This window comes from Lipotes vexillifer, unplaced genomic scaffold (assembly GCF_000442215.2).
Source record: "Lipotes vexillifer unplaced genomic scaffold, Lipotes_vexillifer_v1.1 scaffold397, whole genome shotgun sequence".
In the NCBI taxonomy this organism is placed as follows: domain Eukaryota; kingdom Metazoa; phylum Chordata; class Mammalia; order Artiodactyla; family Lipotidae; genus Lipotes; species Lipotes vexillifer.
This window is the reverse complement of record NW_006772681.1, coordinates 1,872,999-1,899,492: the sequence shown is the minus strand read 5'-3', so window position 1 is coordinate 1,899,492 and position 26,494 is coordinate 1,872,999. Positions and strand designations below refer to the sequence as shown.

At 40.8% G+C, this 26,494-nt stretch overlaps 1 protein-coding gene across 1 annotated transcript in view; it reads right to left on the bottom strand.

Annotated features, from left to right (window-relative positions):
• The window catches only part of RBL1 (RB transcriptional corepressor like 1), a 75,192-nt gene extending 57,209 nt beyond the window's left edge, over nucleotides 1-17,983 (bottom strand). The window contains exons 1-6 of the mRNA XM_007447731.1: nucleotides 17,759-17,983; nucleotides 14,585-14,718; nucleotides 6,017-6,217; nucleotides 5,706-5,770; nucleotides 5,478-5,606; nucleotides 5,206-5,366 (exon numbers count right to left, since the gene is read on the bottom strand). Of these exons, the coding sequence (XP_007447793.1) occupies nucleotides 5,206-5,366; nucleotides 5,478-5,606; nucleotides 5,706-5,770; nucleotides 6,017-6,217; nucleotides 14,585-14,718; nucleotides 17,759-17,914 (846 nt within the window). The 5' untranslated portion in view covers nucleotides 17,915-17,983. The remainder of the gene's footprint in view (nucleotides 1-5,205; nucleotides 5,367-5,477; nucleotides 5,607-5,705; nucleotides 5,771-6,016; nucleotides 6,218-14,584; nucleotides 14,719-17,758) is intronic.
• Nucleotides 17,984-26,494: the final 8,511 nt, after the last annotated feature.

The window sequence follows — 26,494 nt, the reverse complement described above, 5'->3', positions numbered from 1 at the left end:
AAAAAATTCAAAAAAAAAAGAAAAATTTTTCCAAAAAAAAAAAAAAATGGGTAAGGGAAAAACTAGGAAACCCAAAAACCAAAAAAAAAAAAAAAAAAAAAAAAAAGAAAGCTGGAGTAGCAATTCTCATATCAGATAAAGCAGACTTTAAAATAAAGAATGTTACAAGAGAAAAGGAAGGACACTACATAATGATCAAGGGATCAATCCAAGAAGATATAACAATTTTAAATATATATGCACCCAACAGAGGAGCACCTCAATACATAAGGCAACTGCTAACAGCTATAAAAGAGGAAATCGACAGTAACACAATAATAGTGGGGGACTTTAACACCTCACTTACAGCAATGGACAGATCATCCAGATAGAAAATTAATAAAGAAACAGAAGCTTTAAATTATACAACAGTCCAGATAGATTTAATTGATATTTATAGGACACTCCATTCAAAAACAGCAGATTATACTAACCTCTCAAGTGCACACAGAACATTCTCCAGGATAGATCACATCTTGGGTCACAAATCAAGCCTCAGTAAATTTCATAAAATTGAAATCGTATCAAGCATCTTTTCTGACCACAATGCTATGAGATTAGAAATAAATTACACAGAAAAAGATGTAAAAACACCAACACATGGAGGCTAAACAATACGTTACTAAATAACCAAGAGATCACTGAAGAAATCAAAGAGGAAAGCAAAAAATACCTAGAAACAAATGACAATGAAAACACGACGATCCAAAACCTATGGGATGCAGCAAAAGCAGTTCTAAGAGGGAAGTTTATAGCAATACAAGCCTACCTCAAGAAACAAGAAAAATGTCAAATAAACAATCTAAGCTTACACCTAAAGGAACTAGAGAAAGAAGAACAAACACAACCCAAAGTTAGCAGAAGGAAAGAAATCATAAATACCAGAGCAGAAATAAATGAAATAGAAACAAAGAAAACAATAGCAAAGATCAATGAAACTAAAAGCTGGTTCTTTGAGAGGATAAAGAAAATTGATAAACCATTAGCCACACTCATCAAGAAAAAGAGGGAGAGGACTCAAATCAATAAAATTAGAAATGAAAAAGGAGAAGTTACAACATACACCGCAGAAACACAAAGCATCCTAGGAGACTACTACAAGCAACTCTATGCCAGTAAAATGGACAGCCTGGAAGAAATGGACAAATTCTTAGAAAGGTATAACCTTCCAAGACTGAACCAGAAGAAATAGAAAATATGAACAGACCAATCAAAAGTAATGAAATTGAAACTGTGATTAAAAATCTTCCAACAAACAAAAGTCCAGGACCAGACGGCTTCACAGGTGAATTATATCAAACATTTAGAGAAGAGCTAGCACCCATCCTTCTCAAACTCTTCTAAAAAATTGCAGAGGAGGGGCTTCCTTGGTGGCGCAGTGCTTGAGAGTCTGCCTGCCGATGCAGGGGACACGGGTTCGTGCCCTGGTCCATGGAGATCCCACATGCCGCAGAGCGGCTGGGCCCATGAGCCATGGCCGCTGAGCCTGTGCTCCGCAACGGGAGAGGCCACGACAGTGAGAGGCCCGCGTACCTCAAAAAAAAAAAAAATTGCAGAGGAAGGAACACTCCCAAACTCATTCTATGAGGCCACCATCACCCTGATACCAAAACCAGACAAAGATACTACAAAAAAAGAAAACTACAGACCAATATCACTGATGAATATAGATGCAAAAATCCTCAACAAAATACTAACAAACAGAATTCAACAGCACATTAAAAGGATCATACAACATGATCAAGTGGGATTTATCCCAGGGATGCAGTATTCTTCAATATATGCAAATCAATCAATGTGATACACCATATTAACAAACTGAAGAATAAAAACCATATGATCATCCCAATAGATGCAGGAAAAGCTTATGACAAAATTCAACACCCATTTATGATAAAAACTCTCCAGAAAGTGGGCATAGAGGGAACCTACCTCAACATAATAAAGGCCATATACGACAAACCCACAGCAAGCATCATTCTTAATGGTGAAACACTAAAAGCATTTCCTCTAAGATCAGGAACAAGACAAGGATGTCCACTCTCACCACTATTATTCAACATAGTTTTGGAAGTCTTAGCAACGGCAATCAGAGAAGAAAAAGAATAAAAGGAATACAAATTGGAAAAGAAGTAAAACTGTCACTGTTTGCAGATGACATGATACTACACATAGAGAATCCTAAAGATGCCACCAGAAAACTCCTAGAGCTAATCAATGAATCTGGTAAAGTTGCAGGATACAAAATTAATGTACAGAAATCTCTTGCATTCCTATACACTAACAACAAAAAATCTGAAAGAGAAATTAAGGAAACACTCCCATTTACCATTGCAACAAAAAGAATGAAATACCTAGGAACAAACCTACCTCGGGAGACAAAAGACCTGTATGCAGAAAACTATAAGACAATGATGAAAGAAATTAAAGATGACACAAACAGATGGAGAGATATACCATGTTCTTGGATTGGAAGAATCAATATTGTGAAAATGACTATACTACCCAAAGCAATCTACAGATTCAATGCAATCTCTATCAAGTTACAAGTGGCATTTTTTATGGAACTAGAACAAAAAAATCTTAAAATTTGTATGGAGACACAAAAGACCCCGAATAGTCAAATCAGTCTTGAGGGGAAAAAATGGAGGTGGAGGAATCAGACACCCTGACTTCAGACTATACTACAAAGTTATAGTAATCAAGACAATATAGTACTGGCACAAAAACCAAAATATAGATCAATGGAACAGGACAGAAAGCCCAGAGATAAACCCATGTACCTATGGTCAACTAACCTATGACAAAGGAGGCAAGGATATACAATGGAGAAAAGACAGCCTCTTCACTAAATGGTGCTGGGAAAACTGGACAGCTCCATGTAAAAGAATGAAATTAGAACACTCCCTAATACCATACACAAAAATAAACTCAAAATGGATTAAAGACCTAAATGTAAGACCGGACACTATAAAACTCTTAGAGGAAAACATAGGAAGAACACTCTTTGACATAAACCACAGCAAGATTTTTGATCCACCTCTTACAGTAATGGAAATAAAAACAAAAATAAACAAATGGGACCTAATGAAACTTAAAAGCTTTTGCAAAGCAAAGGAAACTACAAACAAGATGAAAAGACAACCATGAGAATGGGAGAAAATATTGGCAAACAAATCAATGGACAAAGGATTAATCTCCAAAATATATAAACAGCTCATGCAGCTCAATATTAAAAAAACAAAAACTCCAATCAAAAAATGGGCAGAAGGGCTTCCCTGGTGGCGCAGTGGTTGAGAGTCTGCCTGCCAATGCAGGGGACACGGGCTCATGCTCCGGTCTGGGAAGATCCCACATGCCACAGAGCGGCTGGGCCCATGAGCCATGGCTGCTGAGCCTGCGCATCCGGAGCCTGTGCTCCGCAACGGGAGAGGCCACAACAGTGAGAGGCCCACGTACAGCAAAAAAACAAAACAAAACAAAACAAAAAAAACTACAAACAACAAATGCTGGAGAGGGTGTGGAGAAAAGGGAACCCTCTTGCACTCTTGGTGAAAATGTAAATTGATACAGCCACTATGGAGAACAGTATGGAGGTTCCTTAAAAAACTAAAAATAGAATTACCATATGACCCTGCAATCCCACTACTGGGCATATACCCAGAGAAAAACATAATTCAAAAAGACACATGCACCCCAATGTTCATTGCAGCACTATTTACAATAGCCAGGTCATGGTAGCAACCTAAATGCCCAGCGACAGACGAATGGATAAAGAAGATGTGGTACATATATACAATGGAATATTACTCAGCCATAAACAAGGAACGAAATTGGGTTATTTGTAGAGACGTGGATGAATCTGGAGAGTGTCATACAGAGTGAAGTAAGTCAGAAAGAGAATAAACAAATATTGTATATTAACACATACATGTGGAACCTAGAAAAATGGTACAGATGAACAGGTTTGCGGGGCAGAAATTGAGACACAGTTGTAGAGAACAAATGTATGGACACCAAGGGGGGAAGCGGTGGGGGGCGGGGGGTGTGGTGGTGTGATGAATTGGGAGATTGGGATTGACATATATATACTAATATGTGTAAAATGGATAATAAGAACCTGCTGCATAAAATATAAAACTCAATAATTCAAAAAAATAAAAAGACCCAAATCTACCAAAAAATAAAATTAAATAAATAAATAAATATTTTTTAAAAAGTATGTGTGAGAGAAGAAACCAGTTAGGGAAGACTTTATGCTCAGAGGAAAATCTCATAATAGTCTTTGCAAAGAGGGGAACTATAATAATGACCTAATCCATATTCCTTTTTTTTTTTTTTTTCCAACCAAAGAGAAAACTCAAGTCGTAGCTAGATTAAATGGCTCAGCATTGGGGAAATAAATTGAGACCCAAAGGAAAAAGCCAGGGCTTCCCGGGTGGCGCAGTGTTTGAGAGTCCGCCTGCCGATGCAGGGGACGCCAGTTCGTGCCCTGGTCCGGGAGGATCCCACGTGCCGTGGAGGGCCTGGGCCTGTGAGCCACGGCTGCTGAGCCTGCGCGTCCGGAGCCTGTGCTCCATGGCGGGAGAGGCCACAGCAGTGAGAGGCCTGCATACCGCAAAAAAACAAGAAAAGAAAAGGAAAAGCCAACTCAAACATATAGAAAGAGCGAGGTAAATTATTGAGAAAAAAAATCCAGAATGCATGTAGGTAGCCCACAACTGTAAGGGATTTTCTGTTCTACTCATATTCAATTAAAGCTACAGTTGTTATATTGATACATCAGCCTACTTTTAATAAACAGTCAGCGAGTTATTCAAATTGTGGCAATAAACTAGCTTACTCTGACCTCCTGCTTTTCATAATTCTTTATCAGGCTTACTCTGGTGTTCTGTTCTTTATAATTCTCTATCAGAACCTCCTATAGTTGCCTCTGACAGTGCATTTACTTGACAGTACATACAGATGGTCACATTCTTCAACAGCTCAGTTTTGCACATCACAGAAAATCACAGGACAACTCCGCATCACATCAGAGACTGAAACCTGGGAATCTTGACCCTGAGTCCTATAATGTTAAGAACTTGCTTAAAATATTGCTTTTCCCCTTGAGGCTTCTGCTGCTGACCCCCCAAAATCTGAGTCATTTAATTGTAAGTATAGTACCTTCCTGTCAAAGAGCTTTGAAATATATGGCTTAAAGTAGTGCTCCTTTATTCCTTTGGCTTCTACCAGAAGTCCGTCATGTAGTTCACACAGTACAGGAATGATGCAGGGAGGCTCTTCAGAAGCCCTAAAGTCAGCAGTATGGAAATCAGATGGTAAACCTAGTTTGACAGCGTATAAAGAGCAATGGAGGGAAAAGAGAATATGGTCAATTTTTGAAACTCTTTTTCTAAAAACTGATAATCAGTTTTCAAAAATACATAAGGTCTTACCTTTAAATGACGGATTTAGCAAGTCTCGTCTATTTGGGCACATAATGGCATTGGCAAAAATCAGATCCAAGCAGCACAGAAGTAAATGATAAGAGTTTACTAAATCATCTCCAATCATACGAAAATTACCTTTAGAAGAAAAGAGACATAAAATCCAGAAACCTTTCAGGTCAAATAGCACCAAGTTCCCACAGTAGAAATGTAAAACACCTGAAAGTGTCACCTTACCCTTAGTATAAACAAAGAGTGTCCAACAGAAATTAAAGAGCTCCTTAACACTGCAAGGAATCCTCCTAAAAAGGGGGAAAAATGTACTTTTTATCTGACTTACTAAGTATCATTCCACATTTGTCACTTAAACTGAAACAGCAAATATAACAAATAGTAAAGTCAAATTACATATAAAATCTCATTCACAAAGGACAGACAACTATGTTTTATTAAATGGAATTAAAAAGTAGACTTTTAAAAATGCAAGTCCCCTTAATAAGTTTGTAAGATAATTTTTATGTCAATTATATGAGGATTAAGTGTCTCACCTCTGCTTCCTGCTTCGTGGTAACTTTGGTGGCTCTTCATATGGATTTTGAAATATATCTAAAAAAATTGGCTCAAATTTTTTGAAAATTACAGTAGACACCTCAAAATTTCTTTCTAGCCTTTCTATACGTTCACGAAATTCTTGTGACAAGTTTGACATGTCCATCCACTTCTTCATTTTACTAAAAAACTGTATTAAACTAAAAAAACAGAAAAAAAGCAACTTTAAAATGAGTCCATATAATGGAAGGAAAAGAAGACACTCTACTTATGCCTAAAAATCTTTATTAAAATGCCTGCATTTTATTAAAAAAAAAAAAAGAGAGAGAGAAAACAAAAACCTCACTTCAAGTGCTATGAAATTACTTTGGTTCCCAGAATCACTGTGGGAATGTAGATTTTGAATTAGTAGTCAATACATAAAATACCTTCTACTATGCAGGGAGTACCTATCTACTTCTTTTATTCCCTGCAGCACCTAGACAATACTCTGCATATAAATTACAAAGTAAATGTTAGGCAACAGACTGAGGAGTTCAAAAAACTAGTTTGGGGAAAGAGAGAATCTCCCAATACTGGATTCTGGAATTTGATCACAAAGCACCAGACTGCTACAGGGCAGGAATAAAATTCAAATGTTTGTGTTCCAACGTGTGGTTCTACCACCAAATATAAACTAAGAAGGTAGTACATACCCAGAAAATCACTTACTGGATAATGGCTCTACCTTTCTGGCTTATTTAATTATGAGTGCATTTTTTTTATGTCCTCATGTTAGTATGGTCTTAGACTGAAATTTTGTAATGTTAAAGCTCATTTAAGTGTCTAGCGCTATATACAGAATTTTTTTTCTTAAAAAAGGTGGTGGAAGAAATCATTAGCTAGTTGTCCATAGGTGTTCAAACTCCAGACATGCTGACTGAAATCTAAAAATCTGAGTTTTTTTAAAAGATCTTTATCAGGGCTTCCCTGGTGGCACAGTGGATAAGAATCTGCCTGCCAATTCAGGGGACATGGGTTCGATCCCTGGTCCGGGAAGATCCCACATGCTGCAGGGCAACTAAGCCCGTGCACCACAACTACTGAGCCTGCGCTGTGGAGCCCGCAAGCCACAACTACTGAAGCCTGCGTGCCTACAGCCCGTGCACAGCATCAAGAGAAGCCACCGCAATGAGAAGCCCGCTCACCGCAACGAAGAGTAGCTCCTGCTCGCTGCAACTAGAGAAAGCCTGCGCACAGCAATGAAGACCCAACACAGCCAAAAAAAAAAAATGTATATCATGATACCCTGTGTGTGAGAATTCTCCTTTTTGGTTTTCTTTTTTTAATGGGTAATATGCATAATTACAAAATTTAAAAGGTACTAAAGGATATATGATGTCCGCTACCACTGCCCTCCCAGTTTTTTTCCACTAAAGCAATCAACTTTGCCTTAGTGACTAATTACATTGTTACTAGTTATTTATCCTTGCAGAGCTTTTTAAGGCATTTATAAACATATACCAACTTAAACTTTTTTCCCACTCATATGATACCATACTACCTACAATATTCTACACTTCATTTATTTCCTGTAATTTATTTTGGAGATTTTTTTTTTTTGCCATACGTGGGCCCTCTCACTGTTGTGGCCTCCCCCATTGCGGAGCACAGGCTCCGGACGCGCAGGCTCAGCGGCCATGACTCACGGGCCCAGCCTCTCTGCGGCACGTGGAATCTTCCCGGATCGGGGCACGAATCTGTGTCCCCTGCATCGGCAGGCGGACTCTCAACCACTGCGCCACCAAGGAAGCCCTGGAGATCTTTTTATATCAGTTCATGTAATACTCCTTCCATAATTTTAAGAGCTGCATTTTATTCCACTATATGAATGTACCATAAATGTATTTAAACATTCCCTTTCATCCCTTAATCTTTTTATTTTGAAATAGCATCAAACTTACAAAAAAGTTGCGAGAATAGTATACAAGAACTCCTTTATTCACCAATAATTAACATTTTGTGTATTTGCTTTGTCATCCATCTCTCTGTGTGTATATATGTGTATACAAGTGTTCCTTGATTTATCATGGGGTTACATCCCGACAAACCCACTGTAAGCTGAAAATATTATAAGCTGAAAATGCATTTAATATACCTAACCTACCGAACATCATAGCTTAGCCTAGCCCACCTTAAACGTGCTGAGAACACTTCCATTAGCCTACAGTTGGGTAAACTCATCTAACACAAAGCATATTTGATAAAAAAAAGTGTTGACTATCTCATGTAGTTTAATGAATACTCTATTTAAAGTAAAAAACAGAATGGTTGTATGGGTACAGAATGGTTGTAAGTGTATTGGTTGTTTACCATCCTGACTGCACGGCTGACTGGGAGCTATGGCTCACTGCTGCTGCCCAGCATCATGAGACAGTATCACACCATCAAGTCACAAATCTTAAGTTGAATCATCATCTGTATATGTATCCACATGTGATGGTTAATTTTAGGTGTCAATTGGACTGAGCCACGGTGCCCAGATAGTTTGGTCAAACATTATTCTGGATGTTTCTGTGAAGATGTTTTTTGGATGAGATTAAAATTTTTTAGAAAAGTTATATACGGGCTCATGGATTTCCACTGCCAATCTGGACCAAAGCCAATCTGCCTACAGTCACTGCTGAGTGCCCAATCAGCCAGCAGCAGAGCAAGGTTCTTTAGGAGGCTGTATATGCTCTGAATCAGCAAACAATATAGTGCTGTTTCTTCCATAGCCAGGATTCACAGGTCCAGGAATCAAGAGGTGGGGGGAGAGTGGCACCACTCACTATTACCCCTATTAACCCACCAGCAAACTTTTTGCTTCCTGTCTCTGTCACATTATACTCTGTTGGCCTAGAGGTCTTAGTTCCAAAGAGAGTAATGCTTCCACCAAGAGATACAACAATATCCACTGAACTGGAAGTTAAGACTGCCATCCAACCACTTTGGGCTCCTCATGCCTCTAAAGCAACAGGCAAAGAAGGGAGTTACTATGCTGGCTGGAGTTGGATTGCTCCAGTAGCAACTGGATTGCTACTCCAGAATGGAGGTAAAGAAGAATAGAATACAGGAATCCCTTAGGGTAGCTCTTACTATTACCATGCCCTGTAATTAAAGTCAATGGAAAACTACAACAACCCAACAGGCAGGACTACTAATAGCCCAGACTCTTCAGGAATGAAGGTTTCGGGTCACCTCACCAGGTAAAAAAACCACAACCAGCTGAGGTGCTTGCTGAAGGCAAAGGAAATATGGACTGGGCAGTGGAAGAAGGTTATTAATACCAACTACAACCACGTGACCAGCTATGAAACGAGGACGCTAATTGTAATGAGTATTTCTTATTTTGCTACAAATATGTTTGTGTGTATTAAATCTTTGTATTCCTTCCTCTCTTACCCACTTGTTACGTAACATAGCATGTACTGACTTTACACCACAGTATTGTTAACTTTACTTCCGAGTGTTTAAGTTATAGGATATCAAGAAGAAGAGTAAACATCACCCAAGGATTTTGCATCCTCTTTTGGGGAAAGGGTTAGGGCATTTTGGGTTGTACAAAGTATACTTATCTCATGTTAGGCTAATGTATGATCTTGTTATGGCTTTTATTTGCAGATTAAGTATGGCGTAAGGAGATGTGTATGGGCGCCCAGATATTCAGTCAAACATTATTTCAATGTTTCCATTAAGGTATTTTTTGGAATGAAATAAACATTTGGATTGGTAGATTCGGAGTAAAGCAGATTACTCTCCATAATGTAGGTGGGCCTCATCTAATCAGTCTGAAGGTCTTAACAGAAAAAGACTGACCTCCTTCCAAGTAAGAAGGAATTCTGCCAGCAGACTGCCTTTGGATTCAAACTGCAACTCTTTCCTGGGTTGCCAGCCTGCTGGGCTACCCCATATTTTAGACTCTCCAAGTCTCCACAACCATGTGAGCCAATTCCTTAAAATCCCTCTCCCTCTCCTCTTCCCAACCTGTGCATGTGTGTTTACATGCTATTTTGCGTGCATGCTCGCTCGCTCTCTCTACATATATATGTGTATACACACACACACACACACACACACATTAACACATTCTATTGGTTTTGTTCCTCTGGTGAACCCTAATATAACATACATATAATTTTTTTCTGAAGCATTTGAGAGTAAGGTGTAAATATCGTGCCCCTTTACTCACAAATACTCTTCTATTTTCATAAAGAGAAAATGTATTTACTCAAAAATATAGTTTCTATTTCCTGAGAAAGAGGTTTTACATGATTAAGTGCAATTATCAAAATCAGAAAATTTTATATTGATAAAATACTATTAGTTCATATTTAAATTTAAAATTCACCAATTGTCTCAAGAATGTTCTTGATAGCAATCTTAAATTTCCCAATCTAGGATGTAATCTAGTAGCATGAACTGCATTTATGTGTTATTTCCTTTTAGTTTCCTTCGGTCTACATCAGTTCTTTAGACTGTCTCTTGTGACACCAACATTTTGGAAGAGGACAGGTCAGTTATTTTGTAGTATGTCCCTACCTGCTTCCCTCATTGTTAGATTTAGGCTATGTATTTTTGACAGAGTACTACATAAGTGATGTTATATCCTTCTCAGTGGGTCATAACCATTTGTCCCATCATTGATAATAACTCTGCACTTGATTTAGGTGGTATCTGTCAGGTTTTCCACTTCAAAGTTACTATTTTTCCCTTTGTAATTGATAAGTGACTTGTAGGGAGATACTCTACAATTATGCAAATATTTAGTTGGCATTCTAATATAAGGAAGAGATTTCCCTTCTCCCCTATTTATCATCAGTACAGATTTTATTCAGTGAGTTATAATCCATTACTGTCCCTATTCATTCTGATGCTCAAGTTATCCCAGGTATGATTACAAATGGGAGCCTTTTCAAACTAGCTCCTATGCCCCCTGGACGTGTCCCCAACATTTTTTGAGCACTTCCTTACTTTCTGGCATAAGCTGTTCCAGGTTCGTTAGAAAAATAGGTCTGCCCCAGCTTCTGAATCAGCCATTTCTTTGAAGACATTAGGCTAAGTATTCATTTGTTGTGTCCTTCCTTGGAAATATTATGCTGTTATTTGAAGACATTAGGCTAAGTGAAATAAGCCAGTCACAAAAAGACAAATACTGTATGATTCCACTTATATGAGGTACCTAGAACAGTCAAATTCAGAGAGACAGAAAGTAGAATGATGGTTGCCAAGTGCTAGGAGGAGGAAGAGGGAAGTTATTGTTTAACTGGTATGGAGTTTAAGTTTGGGAAGGTGAAAAGCTCTGGAGATGGATGGTGGTGAGGGTTTAACAACAGTGTGAATGTATTTAATGACAATGAACTGTACAATTAAAATTGGTTAAAATGGCAAATTTTATGTAATGCATATCTTATCACATACACATACAATTCCCCCCAACCCTGCCGCCAAAAGCAAAGTATAGAGTAGGGATGGTAATATGGAACATACATTCCAATAGTGGCACACTACCTAATTTTAATGGCACTCAAAAGATAAAAAAGAAAATTACTCTGTAAAAATTAGTATCATCAATGTTCCAATTAAAATTATGAAAAATCATTTTTCATTCAGGTTCTATTATACTATGAAAATAATGAATGAATGAAAGTTGTCTTGATTTAAGTTACTGAAAAACTTGTAAAAAATATGGAAAAATTAGTTCTCAATACTTAAAACAATAAGATGTAGACAACTAACTGCTTTATTAAAATGAATTTAAAATTCAAATTATAAAATAGATACAATTTTTTAATTGTAATTTTTTTTACATGAAACCTTCTTTTTAAATTGGAAGTTGCTTTGGTTAAATTTTTTTTGTTTTGTAGACTGAAGCTGGATATAGATACAGTTCAAAAGGAGACATACTAATGTATATTTGTATATAGATACATATGTAATACAGCATGACTTGGGAGGCTCGCCACTTTCTTAGATATATAACCTCTGGGAAGTAATTTAATCTCTTGGTGACTTGGTGACTTGGTTTCCTCATCTTTAAAATGAGATTTATTTAATACAATTACTGTGAGGATTAAATTAATAAAGATATGCAAACTATTAGCACATATTGTCTGTCACACAGGTAATATTCAATAAAAATTTGCTAGTTTTACATGTGTGTGTATAAATCTATACTTAAACAGTATTTTGCAGTATAATTTATTAACAATATTTGATGGATATTTTCCCATATCTATAAAGATCTACATAGTCATTTAAAATTACATTTAAAATTGAAATTTTGAAAATAGCCCAAATTATTATAAATCAATGTAAATAATAATCATCACTTGAAATTCTTTTTTATTTGTCTGAATGAACATATTGATGTTGGTCAACAGCTCTTTTAGCAATTAGGAATGTGACACTTAAAAAATTTTTTTAAAACCAATCCACAGTTTAAAAAGTATCTTTTGACTCATCACTACACTTTTAGGAATTTATCTGAAATACACACTTACAATAATGTTCACTTGTCTGTAATCACAAGGGACTGGATATAATCTAAATGCTCATCAATAAGGGGGCTGGCTAAGTATATAAAACATCCTTGTAACTTAAAATATCCCTCAGTCACTAAAAAAAAATTAATGAGGTAGAGCTATACATAGTGATATAGAAGGATTTCCAGAATATAAAGTAAGAAAAGCAACAGAAAAATACATTTAGCAATGATCTCATTTATGCTTACAAATAAAACGCAAAAAACTGAAAAACAGATTTTTTCCTGCTTAAAAATTTAATAACAGTAAATTGCTAATAGTGGTAAATTCTGGGGGATGGTAAAAGAAAGAGACATCCTTCTATTTTCAACCCTCTGTATTATTTGAAAAAATTTTAAACCTTTTTTCTTTTATTGTGGTAAAAGTATATACAATGTAAAATTTACGATTTTAACCATTTTTAAGTGTACAGGTCAGTGGCATTAACCATTACCACTTTCTACCTCCAGAACTCTTTTCATTATTTGAAATTTTTATCATGAGCTTGTACTGTTCAGTTTCTGCAACAACTTATTATTACAAAGATTAAAAAATTTAATATGGTCAGTGATGAGAACCATCAATAGAAAAAGATCATATGACAATGGACAAGGTTTTGCTCAATTTAAAAAAATTACCTTAACTCCTTTTATCTTAGTTATATTTTCATTTTGTTTTTATCATGAATGACAAAAATTATATTTACTAAAGTTTTAAAAATTGTCTTGACTTAATTCTTTTTCCATTTATAGAAACCAAAATTGTTCTGAGGATTTTTTTTTTTTTTTTAATTTAGCATGAACTGAAACTTAATCCTCGCTGGATAGGGCTTTACACTTTCTCCTCTGTCCTGGAAACCCAGGATAGCAAATAGACAATGACCTCAAATAGTCATTACGAACATTAGCAACTATCCAAATCTGAATCACTCCATTTCTGTTGTTTGGTATTCAGGCAAATAGTTCCATACAGTTGATACCAGAGCAAGTAAAAGCTATAGCTAAGACCCACCAATTGCTTAGTACTTGCAAGGGAAAAAATATTAACCATACAGTAGAGAAACAAGAGAACATCGTTAGCAGATGATCAAAATTAACATCACCAATGAGAGGCAGAAGGATATCATGTGCCTCTAGATGTGATATACTGAGGACACAAAATCACTTATGTAGTTTTCCATCTAGGAATGTAAAACCTGCACCTAATCGTAAGGAAACATGAAACAAATCCAAAATGAGGAACAATCTATTAAAAAGGGGGGCAGGGTGATTGTGAACTATACTCTTCAAAAATGTCAATGTCATAAAAGACAAAGGCTGTGCAAATGTTCTTGTTTAAAGGAGACTAAAAAGACATGGTAAGTGAATGCAATACCTGATCCTAGATTGGATTATTTTTTTTTTAAGATTGGATCTTGAAGGAAGAAAATGCTATCAAGAATGTTACTGGATCAACCAATAAAACTAGAATAGAGATGCTATATTATATAAAATTACTGTATCAATGTTAACTTTGTTGAAGTTGATAACTGTACTGTAGTTATTTAAGGAAATACTGAAGTATTTAGGGGTAAAGGGCTACAACGGACACCACTTAAATTGAAATAGCTGAGGAAAAAAATACTATTTAAGAGAAAAAGATCAAATGATAAAGCAAATGGAGTAAAATATCAATAAAAGGTGAGTGAGTCTAGGTCAAGGGTACATGGATGTTCTTTGTCGTTTTCTTATTCCTGCAACTTCTCTGAAAGCTTGAAATTATTCTCAAATTTAAAACATTAATGAAAAAGTTACAGAGAAAAAAGATTTAGAACCTCTAAATCTAAAATGATTTAGAGGCCTCTGGTTGAAGTTAGAATTTAAGGAAGAAAGGCAGAGAAAGAATGTGAGAATTGGGAAAAGATACCTATATGGATAACAAACTTCGAATGGGATTAAGCTAAATGATTTAAAATAAAGAGAAATTAAATCCTAAAATTAAATTTAGGACTTATAAAATAATGTTTGAAAAATCAAAGTGCTTTACCTTAATTTAGCTGAACGTAGTATTCTGGTAAGTGAAACACAATTTCCTTCCATGATACCCTTTCCAACTGTGGGAATAATGCTTTTGCGGCAAGCAACATATAATGAACATGCCAACCAGTGTATAACTTCTCCCTGGCAGGCAAAAGATAAAACAGCAAAATGGATATACTACGTTAAAATGCTTGAATTCTAGAATCAAAAGAGATCTTAGAATTACCTGGTCTAATTTTCATCCTGTATTAACAGGCCAGAGAAATGAAGATATTTGCCCAAGGTCACACAACTTAGTTGGTTGCAGTAATGGGTATAAAACTCCTTACTCTTAGTCCTGTGTAACATGCTAAATCCGTATTAATCTAAAGATAGATCTCTCACCTATACCCCAAATCTAATATTATTGAAGAGTTTTCAATTTCTCAGCATTAGCTTTCTCAATATTATAACACCAGTCATGGCCTTGATGATGCTGAAGTTCCTACCATTTTAGTTTTAGGTTTCTTTTTTAACCAGTTTGGCAGAGAAAGGAAAGAACAGAGTAGAAGATGGCAAGAGAATTACACATATAAAGATTAATACCCATCACAACACAAAGGAGACTGTCAGTTTTGTGAGGTAAAAATTTGGGGAATTATTTACCCTAATCTTTAAAATAGTAAGTATGGCTCTCTATCTTAGCAGACACTTCAATTTACAATGCTACAAAAAAGGTGTCATTTGGGAATTCAACACTTAATTCTCTGCTTTAGGCTTGAGATACCCAAGCTAGATTCACTTTATGACTTCACTGATGAACTTTACATAAAATTAAGAACTAGACTCAATTCTCATAGCACAACACAATACTGTTGTGCAGATCCTCTTTAAGATCAGACTCTAAAAGAATAAAATGATTGATAAAGATTTCTTGCAATAATCCAAAAGGGGTGGGTAGAGATGGGTAGCCACCAATAAAGCTAAGACCTAGTGTTCCTACCCTAAAGTACTATAGTGAAAAGTCTCATTTGCTCAAGGCATTAAAAGAGGCAGGTAAGCTTAAGGTTGAATACTTTTAGAAGCCTTGATTAACGAATTGTTTGGGTATAGCATCCAAGTACTCTACAGCTTTTGGATACAGGCTACTAGATGAAAACACTATTAAGACAGAAAATTTAAGAACCAAAATTACTGCTTTGATTTTTTTCCTTAAAAAAAAGCACCTATAGTATTTAATGTAGTTCCTTTACGCTAGGCCTTAGAAATACAAAAAGTTTCTAACATCAGGGTACTCCAAGTGTAGAGCTAAGAGGAACAAATATTATACTATTATCTATAATTGGTGAGATATATGTTTTTAAAAGAATTGAAGAGAAAGTGTTATGGGAGAATATAGTGTAGTTACTGATTTTGACTGGGGCTCAAGGAAGGGTTCACAGAGGGAGACAAAAGTGCTAAGTGGTGAAAAATCACCAGAATGTACGGGGGGGAAGTGGGGTGGGTAAGCAGGAGCTAGTCAGGTAGACTAGAGGGGATAGGGGCTGGGCAGAGGGGTTCTTAGGAAGCAGCAGATATATGAAAATGCCCTCCACCAAAAACAAAGCATAAAAGAAGAGGAAAATAAAACACTCTAGATAGAATAAACACTCACAAAATCTTAATTCACACAGCTGTGAATTCGGTCAAACATTTAAGATATCCTGATCAACTCGGCCTAACTGGAGATTCAGTTCTTCAACTTTTGCTGCAGGGAGTGAGGGAAAAGTTTCCAGGCAGAGGGATTGGCGTGGAGAAAGCACACAAGTAGGAACAAGCTTGACATATTCAAGAATCTGAAAGATGTGCCCAGTTTAATATCTTGACCTCCGTCTGCACTCAGCAGTGCTTTTCAGTGACAGACCAAATGAGGACTCAATATCAGAAATGCTTTCTCAGCCTTTTAAAAAGTTTGTTTCCAGTCTAGAGACCATAATTTATAATCTCCCTTAGCTTCTTATTCTTTCCTCAGCTTTCCAGTCGTGTCACCCAGAGATGCACATCACTGTCCTTCAACCAGTCTATCCAGTCCTACCCTGGAGACATGCAAGAGTCTCTCTTCTTCTCACACACACACACACACACACACACACACACACACACATCAACTCCAGATTTCCAACTCTATGCCTTAGAGCCCACCGATTAATTATTTCACCAGGTGATGAGTCAGCAGAGCACTCTGGGTGAGTCCAGCCCTCTTGGATCACGAAAACCTTTGACCATAAGGCTACTGGAGTAATTGCAAATACATTCCATCACAATTCTACCTCTATACTGGGCTTATGCTTGTCTGGGTTCCTATGACAATTAGCAGAACGACCCTGGGCAAGACAATCCTCTGGGCCTTGATAATATTGCCTGCAAAGCAGGTTTAATACTCGCTGCCCTGCCATGTTCACTCACAGGGCTGTTGTGAGGACTTAATGCAAGAACGGTAGGGGAAAATCTAATGATAGCCTACATTTATTTTGTTTAGAGACAGACACTGTGCTTAGCATCAGGATAATCTAATTATCCCCATCTGAGAGAGGAGGAAGCTGTGGCCGAGAGATAAGCATTGTGTGCACACTGGCTCTGATCAAACTGCTGTACAGTGGCAATACTGCCGAAAGAGCAACCCACACCTCGAGGCGGAAGGGTGGAGAGATTATGGCTCAGACTCCTTACTCCGGCTCCACCTCTAACGGTGCGACCTTGCGCTTAACCTCTTCGGGGCTCAGCTTTCCCATCTGTGTAACGGGGATCACAACAGGTTCGAAGAGGAGTGGCGGCGAGAACCAAGTAAGATGACATATTTAAAGCGCTGGGCAGTGGCGTCTGGGCACACAATTCATGTAAGCTTCTGCCATTAGAGTAACTGCTTAAGCAGATTTAAGGGCAGTCCCATGACGTCTGTGGCACTGGTCTGAAGACTAGAGGACCCCTGAGTGGCGTGTGACCTTGGACAAGCCACTCCTTTTCCGGACTTCGGTTTCCCGCCTCAAAATAAATGGAGAGATTGATCGACACTCGCCCTTCCAGCTTCGCACTCCTCGGCGCGGGGCTGGGCAGAGACCCTTCCCGGTGGGGATACTCCCACCGCCCCATAGGGTGGGGTAGGGGCGGGGCGGGGGTGGGGCCTGGCGAGCTCGGTCTCGCCGCCCCCCCTGCCGCCGCTCACCTCTAGGCTGTAGTTGCCCCGGATGGCGGTGAAGTCGTCCAGGGCTTCGGCCGCGCTCCCCTCATCCAGGTTCAGCTCCTGGCACAGGGCCTGCAGCGCCTCCCCGGCCGCGGCGACCACCGCCGCCCCCTCAGAGTGGGGATCGTCCTCGTCCATACCCTCAGGCCCAGCGGGCGGCGCAGTCACAGGCCCCCCAGCTCCTTTCTCCCTCCTGGGCGCGCTACCCACAACCACCCGCGCCAAAAGCGCGCGAAAATCGGGAGGCGCAGTACGACGTCTCTTCGATGGTCTGCATCCGCGTTTCTCCTCAAAAAGGTCCGTTTCTCCTCCAGGGCTCCCAGCCGTCCCTCTCCGGAAATGTGATAAGAAGACGGACTCCGGGGCCTAGAAAACCTGGACTTGGCCCTTGGCGGACAGCGGTGGACACAGCCGGCAGGGCAAATTGGGAGCGGAGGGATCGGCGGTCCGCGCGCAGGATCTGCTGGGAGTTGTAGTCCGTATCCGGCCTTGGAGCCGGCTGCGCCTCCCTTTCTTGTTGGCTCTTTGGTTTGGGCCCCGCTGGGCTGGCAGTTGCGAGGCGGCCCCGTTCATCTTACGGGGAAGCCTCTTCTCTTCTTCTGCCCGGCCAACCTCCGGGCCTGGGTTTGTCACTGCCCCGGGACGCCATAGTCTGATCGAGAATTGCCCCTTGAGTTAGGAGATGGAGGAGGGACCTGAAAAAAGTGGTCTGTCGACAGCGAGGGCGGGGGAGGGCCTCGTCGGCCTCTCCTCAGTGTCTCCAGCGCCTAGTGAGTGGTCTTTTGAATGACTGAAGGGTTGGTGAGGCAAGGTTTATTGGGGGACACCTGTCCATCCCTTCCTGATTGCTAAACGAGGCTTGACCTGGGCTGAAAGAAATGCAGTAAGGGGCCACTTTCTCAGCTTCCTGGGAACTGGGACCCTGGAACCCAGTAAAGACTGTTATTCCAGACTTAGGAATGGCCTGAGCATAAGCCTGAAGGCATGGAGCTGGTCTCGAGGCTTACCCTTCCGCTTCACCAAAAACACCTTCTCCGAGAAGAGCCAGAGTGATCATTTGAAAAGGTAAATCAGAGTACAAGACCCTTCAGTAGATTCCCTTAAAATAATATCCATACTTCTTGACCTGGCCTATAAGGCCCCATGTGATCTGGCCTCACCAGGGCATTGTCCCCCTCCTCAGGTATATAATAAGATCCAACCTCACTGCTTTGTTTTGGAACCTTGGAAATGCCAAGCTGCCAAACTAGTTCTTGCCTCAGAGCCTTTTTCCCGTGCTGCTCAAACGGCCCCACATACTCTATGCCAGATCTTTGCTTGTCTGGCTCCTCATCCTTCAAGTTCAGCTAAAAGTCATCTTGTCAGGCCACCCCTGAGCACTGTATTTAAAATAGCTGACCCTGGGGCTTCCCTGGTGGCGCAGTGGTTGAGAGTTCGCCTGCCGATGCAGGGGAAACAGGTTCGTGCCCCGGTCCGGGAAGATATCAGGATAATCTAATTATCCCCATCTGAGAGAGGAGGAAGCTGTGGCCGAGAGATAAGCATTGTGTGCACACTGGCTCTGATCAAACTGCTGTACAGTGGCAATACTGCCGAAAGAGCAACCCACACCTCGAGGCGGAAGGGTGGAGAGATTATGGCTCAGACTCCTTACTCCGGCTCCACCTCTAACGGTGCGACCTTGCGCTTAACCTCTTCGGGGCTCAGCTTTCCCATCTGTGTAACGGGGATCACAACAGGTTCGAAGAGGAGTGGCGGCGAGAACCAAGTAAGATGACATATTTAAAGCGCTGGGCAGTGGCGTCTGGGCACACAATTCATGTAAGCTTCTGCCATTAGAGTAACTGCTTAAGCAGATTTAAGGGCAGTCCCATGACGTCTGTGGCACTGGTCTGAAGACTAGAGGACCCCTGAGTGGCGTGTGACCTTGGACAAGCCACTCCTTTTCCGGACTTCGGTTTCCCGCCTCAAAATAAATGGAGAGATTGATCGACACTCGCCCTTCCAGCTTCGCACTCCTCGGCGCGGGGCTGGGCAGAGACCCTTCCCGGTGGGGATACTCCCACCGCCCCATAGGGTGGGGTAGGGGCGGGGCGGGGGTGGGGCCTGGCGAGCTCGGTCTCGCCGCCCCACCTGCCGCCGCTCACCTCTAGGCTGTAGTTGCCCCGGATGGCGGTGAAGTCGTCCAGGGCTTCGGCCGCGCTCCCCTCATCCAGGTTCAGCTCCTGGCACAGGGCCTGCAGCGCCTCCCCGGCCGCGGCGACCACCGCCGCCCCCTCAGAGTGGGGATCGTCCTCGTCCATACCCTCAGGCCCAGCGGGCGGCGCAGTCACAGGCCCCCCAGCTCCTTTCTCCCTCCTGGGCGCGCTACCCACAACCACCCGCGCCAAAAGCGCGCGAAAATCGGGAGGCGCAGTACGACGTCTCTTCGATGGTCTGCATCCGCGTTTCTCCTCAAAAAGGTCCGTTTCTCCTCCAGGGCTCCCAGCCGTCCCTCTCCGGAAATGTGATAAGAAGACGGACTCCGGGGCCTAGAAAACCTGGACTTGGCCCTTGGCGGACAGCGGTGGACACAGCCGGCAGGGCAAATTGGGAGCGGAGGGATCGGCGGTCCGCGCGCAGGATCTGCTGGGAGTTGTAGTCCGTATCCGGCCTTGGAGCCGGCTGCGCCTCCCTTTCTTGTTGGCTCTTTGGTTTGGGCCCCGCTGGGCTGGCAGTTGCGAGGCGGCCCCGTTCATCTTACGGGGAAGCCTCTTCTCTTCTTCTGCCCGGCCAACCTCCGGGCCTGGGTTTGTCACTGCCCCGGGACGCCATAGTCTGATCGAGAATTGCCCCTTGAGTTAGGAGATGGAGGAGGGACCTGAAAAAAGTGGTCTGTCGACAGCGAGGGCGGGGGAGGGCCTCGTCGGCCTCTCCTCAGTGTCTCCAGCGCCTAGTGAGTGGTCTTTTGAATGACTGAAGGGTTGGTGAGGCAAGGTTTATTGGGGGACACCTGTCCATCCCTTCCTGATTGCTAAACGAGGCTTGACCTGGGCTGAAAGAAATGCAGTAAGGGGCCACTTTCTCAGCTTCCTGGGAACTGGGACCCTGGAACCCAGTAAAGACTGTTATTCCAGACTTAGGAATGGCCTGAGCATAAGCCTGAAGGCATGGAGCTGGTCTCGAGGCTTACCCTTCCGCTTCACCAAAAACACCTTCTCCGAGAAGAGCCAGAGTGATCATTTGAAAAGGTAAATCAGAGTACAAGACCCTTCAGTAGATTCCCTTAAAATAATATCCATACTTCTTGACCTGGCCTATAAGGCCCCATGTGATCTGGCCTCACCAGGGCATTGTCCCCCTCCTCAGGTATATAATAAGATCCAACCTCACTGCTTTGTTTTGGAACCTTGGAAATGCCAAGCTGCCAAACTAGTTCTTGCCTCAGAGCCTTTTTCCCGTGCTGCTCAAACGGCCCCACATACTCTATGCCAGATCTTTGCTTGTCTGGCTCCTCATCCTTCAAGTTCAGCTAAAAGTCATCTTGTCAGGCCACCCCTGAGCACTGTATTTAAAATAGCTGACCCTGGGGCTTCCCTGGTGGCGCAGTGGTTGAGAGTTCGCCTGCCGATGCAGGGGAAACAGGTTCGTGCCCCGGTCCGGGAAGATCCCACATGTCGCGGAGTGGCTGGGCCCGTGAGCCATGGCTGCTGAGCCTGCGCGTCTGGAGCCTGTGCTCTGCAATGGGAGGGACAGGCCACAACAGTGAGAGGCCCGTGTACCGCAAAAAAAAAAAAAGACTGAGCCATAGCAGGCTGGTTAAGAGCATGGACTTCTCTCAGTTTGAGACTAGTTTGAATCCTGGCTCTACCACTTACTAGTTATATGACATTTATTAAGTTAGTTTGCCTCTTGAAACCTTAGATTCGTCACCAATAAAACAGGGTTATTGGAAGGATTAAGTGAGATAATTAAGTGAGATAATACATACCAATAAAACAGGGTTATTGGAAGGATTAAGTGAGATAAGTGGGAAAAGACTTATCCCAATCTGTGCTCCATGGTAAGCACTTAAATGGTAGATATTATTATTCAAATTCAAGTCTTTGACCCTGTGGTGACTAGAGCTTAAACTATAGCGGCCCTTGGTGCTGATCTCTTCCCACAGGAGCAGACTGCAATGTAAGTGCTTGAGGTACCTCCTTCCCAACCTGGGATATACTTTGGGCACAGGCTCCAGAGTCTGCCTCGGCTCGGATCTGTGTTCTGCCTCTTTCTAGCATTCTGACTTTGCACAACCTTACTTTTTCTGGGCCTATTTCTACATTTCCAAAATGGGGATGATAACAAAACTTTCTTTATGGCTGATACAGAGCCAGCTCCAGTGAAGTGTTGGCAGATATTATTCTTTTGCTCACTGAGTGACAGTGATTATGGTGGCTCTTCATGTAGCTCTACATCCTTGCCTCCTCCATTTTCTAATACCAAATTCCTTATTCCTATTGGGCCAACAGTCTTCCTAGTTTCTCCCTAACACACCTATCGTCTGAGGGTTTCTACCACTCTACTTTTGTACTCTTCTTGGTTTCCTGAATAGCCTCCTACTCTCTGCCACATGCCTCTCATCCACTAGAAGCTATGTTCTTGTTCACCTCTGATCTTTGCACAGGTTTTCCTTCTGCCTGCATGTTTCTTCTTCCTGTCCCCCACCTTCCCTTACCTCTCTCTGCCTAGCTAACCCCTACTCATCCATCAGAGCTCAGCTCCAGGATGCCTTTCCTGAATCCCCTCTTTGCCCATGTTAGCTAAGTATCCTTCTAGCTGCTAATAAACCTTTCTCTGTCTGCTCCCTACTCCCTCCCCAACCCTTAATCATGCACATTATATTGAGTTCCAATCATTTTTATAAGTACACTGTGTCTATTCTGCAGCTAGATCAGTGTTAAGATCACAGTAGGGCTTCAATAAATATTTGTTGAATGAATGTACAAGTGAATGAATGTAGTTCCTTAGACACACTGTAGTCTTTGCTGTCTCATGCACATGCTGTTCTACCCACCTAAAATGCTCTTCTCTCTACTTCTCACCTGGGCTGGTCTTTCATGGCCTTGAGGCCTCCTTTAGCTTTAAACGGCACCATCTCAGACAGCTGTTCTCTGACAACCATGGTTTAAAGTAGGCTCCCATCGCCCTTATTTTTTGTCTCAGCCCCTTGTTCAATTTTTTCATAGTATTTACTGTAAACTTGTAATTATTTATTGTCTGTTTACTTTTTATGGTCCTTTTGAGCACTATAATGTAAATTCTATGAGGACGGAGACCATGTCGGTCTTGTTCACTGTCATATGCCCAGCAACTGGTTCTCAGTAAATGTTTGTAGAAAAAATGAAAGATAGTTATTCTGTAGTCTCATCCAGCTTCCATCCACACCTACCCTTCCCTTCTCAGAATCCTTCTAGCACTTAGACTCTGTCCAAGTCTTCAGTATCACCTGTCTTAGGACCAAGTTTAGATTACTATATGTCTAGAATAATGCATCTTATCTCATTTTGCCAATCATATTCCAAGGTCTTAAAGTCAGGGACCAAATTCATTGTCAAAGTATAGTCCAGAGCTAGACTTGACTTGAAAAGATTCCCTTTGCCCTGCCCCCTCCCCCTTTCTAATATTTCCCCTTTTCACCTGTAAGTTCAAGGCTACTTGGGCCTTTTTTAATATCCTCTAAGTTGCTCAGCTGCAAATCCACACTTCCTGAATCATTGTCAGAAGCACGAGGGACCACTACCTCTTCCCGACTACAGAACCTACGGATGAAGAAGGGATTAGAAAAATGTTTTTCAGGACTGCTTCTGTCTCATCACTCAAGTGCAAGCTTAAATGTCTCCTTCTCAGAGAGGTATTTATTGATCATCAATTTAGATTAAGTAAGATTCTTCCCACCCCAGCCCCACATTTATTTTTTTCATAGTATTTAACCACTACTGACAATCACCAAGTTCATTTGTGTTTGTTTACTGTAAAAATTTATTTCATTTTCTTGTTTGTATGTTTGGCTGTTTTGTTCATGAATGTATTCTAAGAGACTAGAATAGTGCCTGGCACATGGCAATGCTCAATAAATATTGAATCAGTGATTGACTGGATAGATCTATATTTGCTGAATGTCTAGCCTATATTAGTGAATGAAAAAGCAAGTTGTCAATCTGTTTTCCAAAACGCCTGTTGCACTTTACATTTCATTTTTTAAAAATTTATTTATTTTATTTGTTTATTTTTGGCTGCGTTGGGTCTTCATTGCTGCATGTGGGCTTTCTCTAGTTGCCGCGAGTGGGGGCTACTCTTCATTGCGGTGCACAGGCTTCTCACTGCGGTGGCTTCTCTTGTTGCAGAGCACGGGCTCTAGGCACGTGGGCTTCAGTAGTTATGGCTTTTGGGCTCTAGAGCACAGGCTCAGTAGTTGTGGCACACGGGCTTAGTTGCTCCATAGCACGTGGGATCTCCCCGGACCAGTCCTCAAACCCGTGTCCCCTGCATTGGCAGGCAGATTCTTAACCACTGCGCCACCAGGGAAGCCTGCACTTTACATTTCTATCAGCAGTATATGAGAGTTTCAGTTGCTCCACATAATTGCCAATATTTGGTATTGTTGGTCATTTTATTATTAACCATTCCAGTGGATGTATAGCAATATTTCACTGTGGTTTAATATGCAGTGCTGTTGGTCATCTTTTCACATGCTTATTTGCTATTTGTATATCTTTGATGAAGTGTCTACTCAAATCTTTCGCCCATGTTTTTTTTTTGTTTTTTTTTTTTGCGGTACGCAGTCCTCTCACTGTTGTGGCCTCTCCCCTTGTGGAGCACAGGCTCCGGACCCGCAGGCTCAGCGGCCATGGCTCACGGGCCTAGCCGCTCCACGGCATGTGGGATCTTCCCGGACCAGGGCACGAACCTATGCCCCCTGCATCGGCAGGCGGACTCTCAACCACTGCGCCACCAGGGAAGCCCCCATGTTTTTTATTGGATTGCTTGCAAAAGTATGTTGGTAAATGTTTAAAAAAGACTCTCGCAGTGTAGTTCTGAAGTTTGATATTTTCATTTATATTAACGAGTAAGATGTAACTGAAACTTTAGAAGTGACTTCTTTTCTGAATGGGATAATAGTTTTCAAACAGGAGAAGAATATTTCCTCAAGTTTTTGTGCTATTGACAATGTGAAATTGATTGATGCGATATACTTTTAAGTTTAATCTCTATTAACATTTTCTCCAACATTAAGTTTACACAGTAACAAAGCAATAAGTCAGGCTCTGGTCTGTAGCATGTGCTGACTGTATGGGGTAGATATTCCTATTGTAGCCAAAATTCAGCTATTAATATTACTGGGAAGAGATCTGTAGTAGCACACCATGATATAAGATTTTCACTATTCAGATATTATAGACATAAGCTACCACAAAAACACAGATGATGGTAAAATACAGCAAAATAATTAGGAAATGATGACTTTGGTTTTCAATATACTTTATTTCATTGTAAGTGCATATAGTTTAATTTTTCTAAATAGCTGTATTTAACAACCAATTTGCAAAATTCCTTTTATTTATATATATGTTTATTGAAGTATAGTTAATTTACAATGTTGTGTTAGTTTCTGGTGTACAGCAAACTGATTCAGTTATACATATATACTCTTTTTCATATTCCTTTCCATTTTGTTTTATTACAGGATATTGAATACTGTTCCCTGTGCTATACAATAGGACCTTGTTGTTTATCAAAATTCCTGATAAATTTAACAGTTGACTTTCCAAGCCAGTATGAGGCTTCAGCACACCATTGGTGGTCTTATTACTGAGTTGGAAGAGTTCTTTATATATTCTAGATCAGTGCTGTACAATAGAATTTTCTGTGGTAATGGAAATGTTCTATAATTCTTCACGGTCCAACATAATTTCCACCAGCCACATGTGGCTACTGAGTGTTTGAGATGTGGTAAGTACAACTGACAAACTGAAATTTTAATTTTAATTAATTTAAATTAAAATTAAAATATCCACATATTTAATGGCTAGTATACCATACCCAACAGCACAGTACCAGACATAGAAAGAACTGACTTTCCCTTATTTAGGATAATAATTTCCGGGACACTAATTATAGTAAGAGTTATCGCATAGTGAATACTTTATATGTTCATAATAGTTAAAAGCACAGATTATGGAGTCAGACTGTCCGGGTTCAAATATTTTAGTTTCCTTCTCTATAAAATGGAAATACAAATAGTGCATATTTCACAGAATGGTGATGAGGAGTAAATGAAATAGTGTACATGGAGTGCTCAGTACACTGTCGGGATATCCCGTAAACTCCCAATAATCGGAGTTAGCTATTATTGAGTTCTTAGATAAGTCACTTCCTTTTATGAGCCTGTTACTTCGTCTGTAAAATTGGGCTAATATTCTCCTCATACAAATGCTGTGCAAATCAGTTAAAAAATCACTCGTAGGTCAGTTATTAAGAACCGAAACAATCTTTGGAGAAAGTTGCCATAATTTTTAATTTTCTAACAAAACCCAAAACCCCTCGAACATTGCCGGCCCTTCCCCACCGGACCCTTCATATTCCTTTAAAATCGGCCGGGCTGCAGAGAGATGACTGAGTGACAGCGCAATCGGCCAATCACAGGAGGACGCGTATGGGGGGGGGGGGGGCCAAGGCCTCGCCCAACCGCGTGCC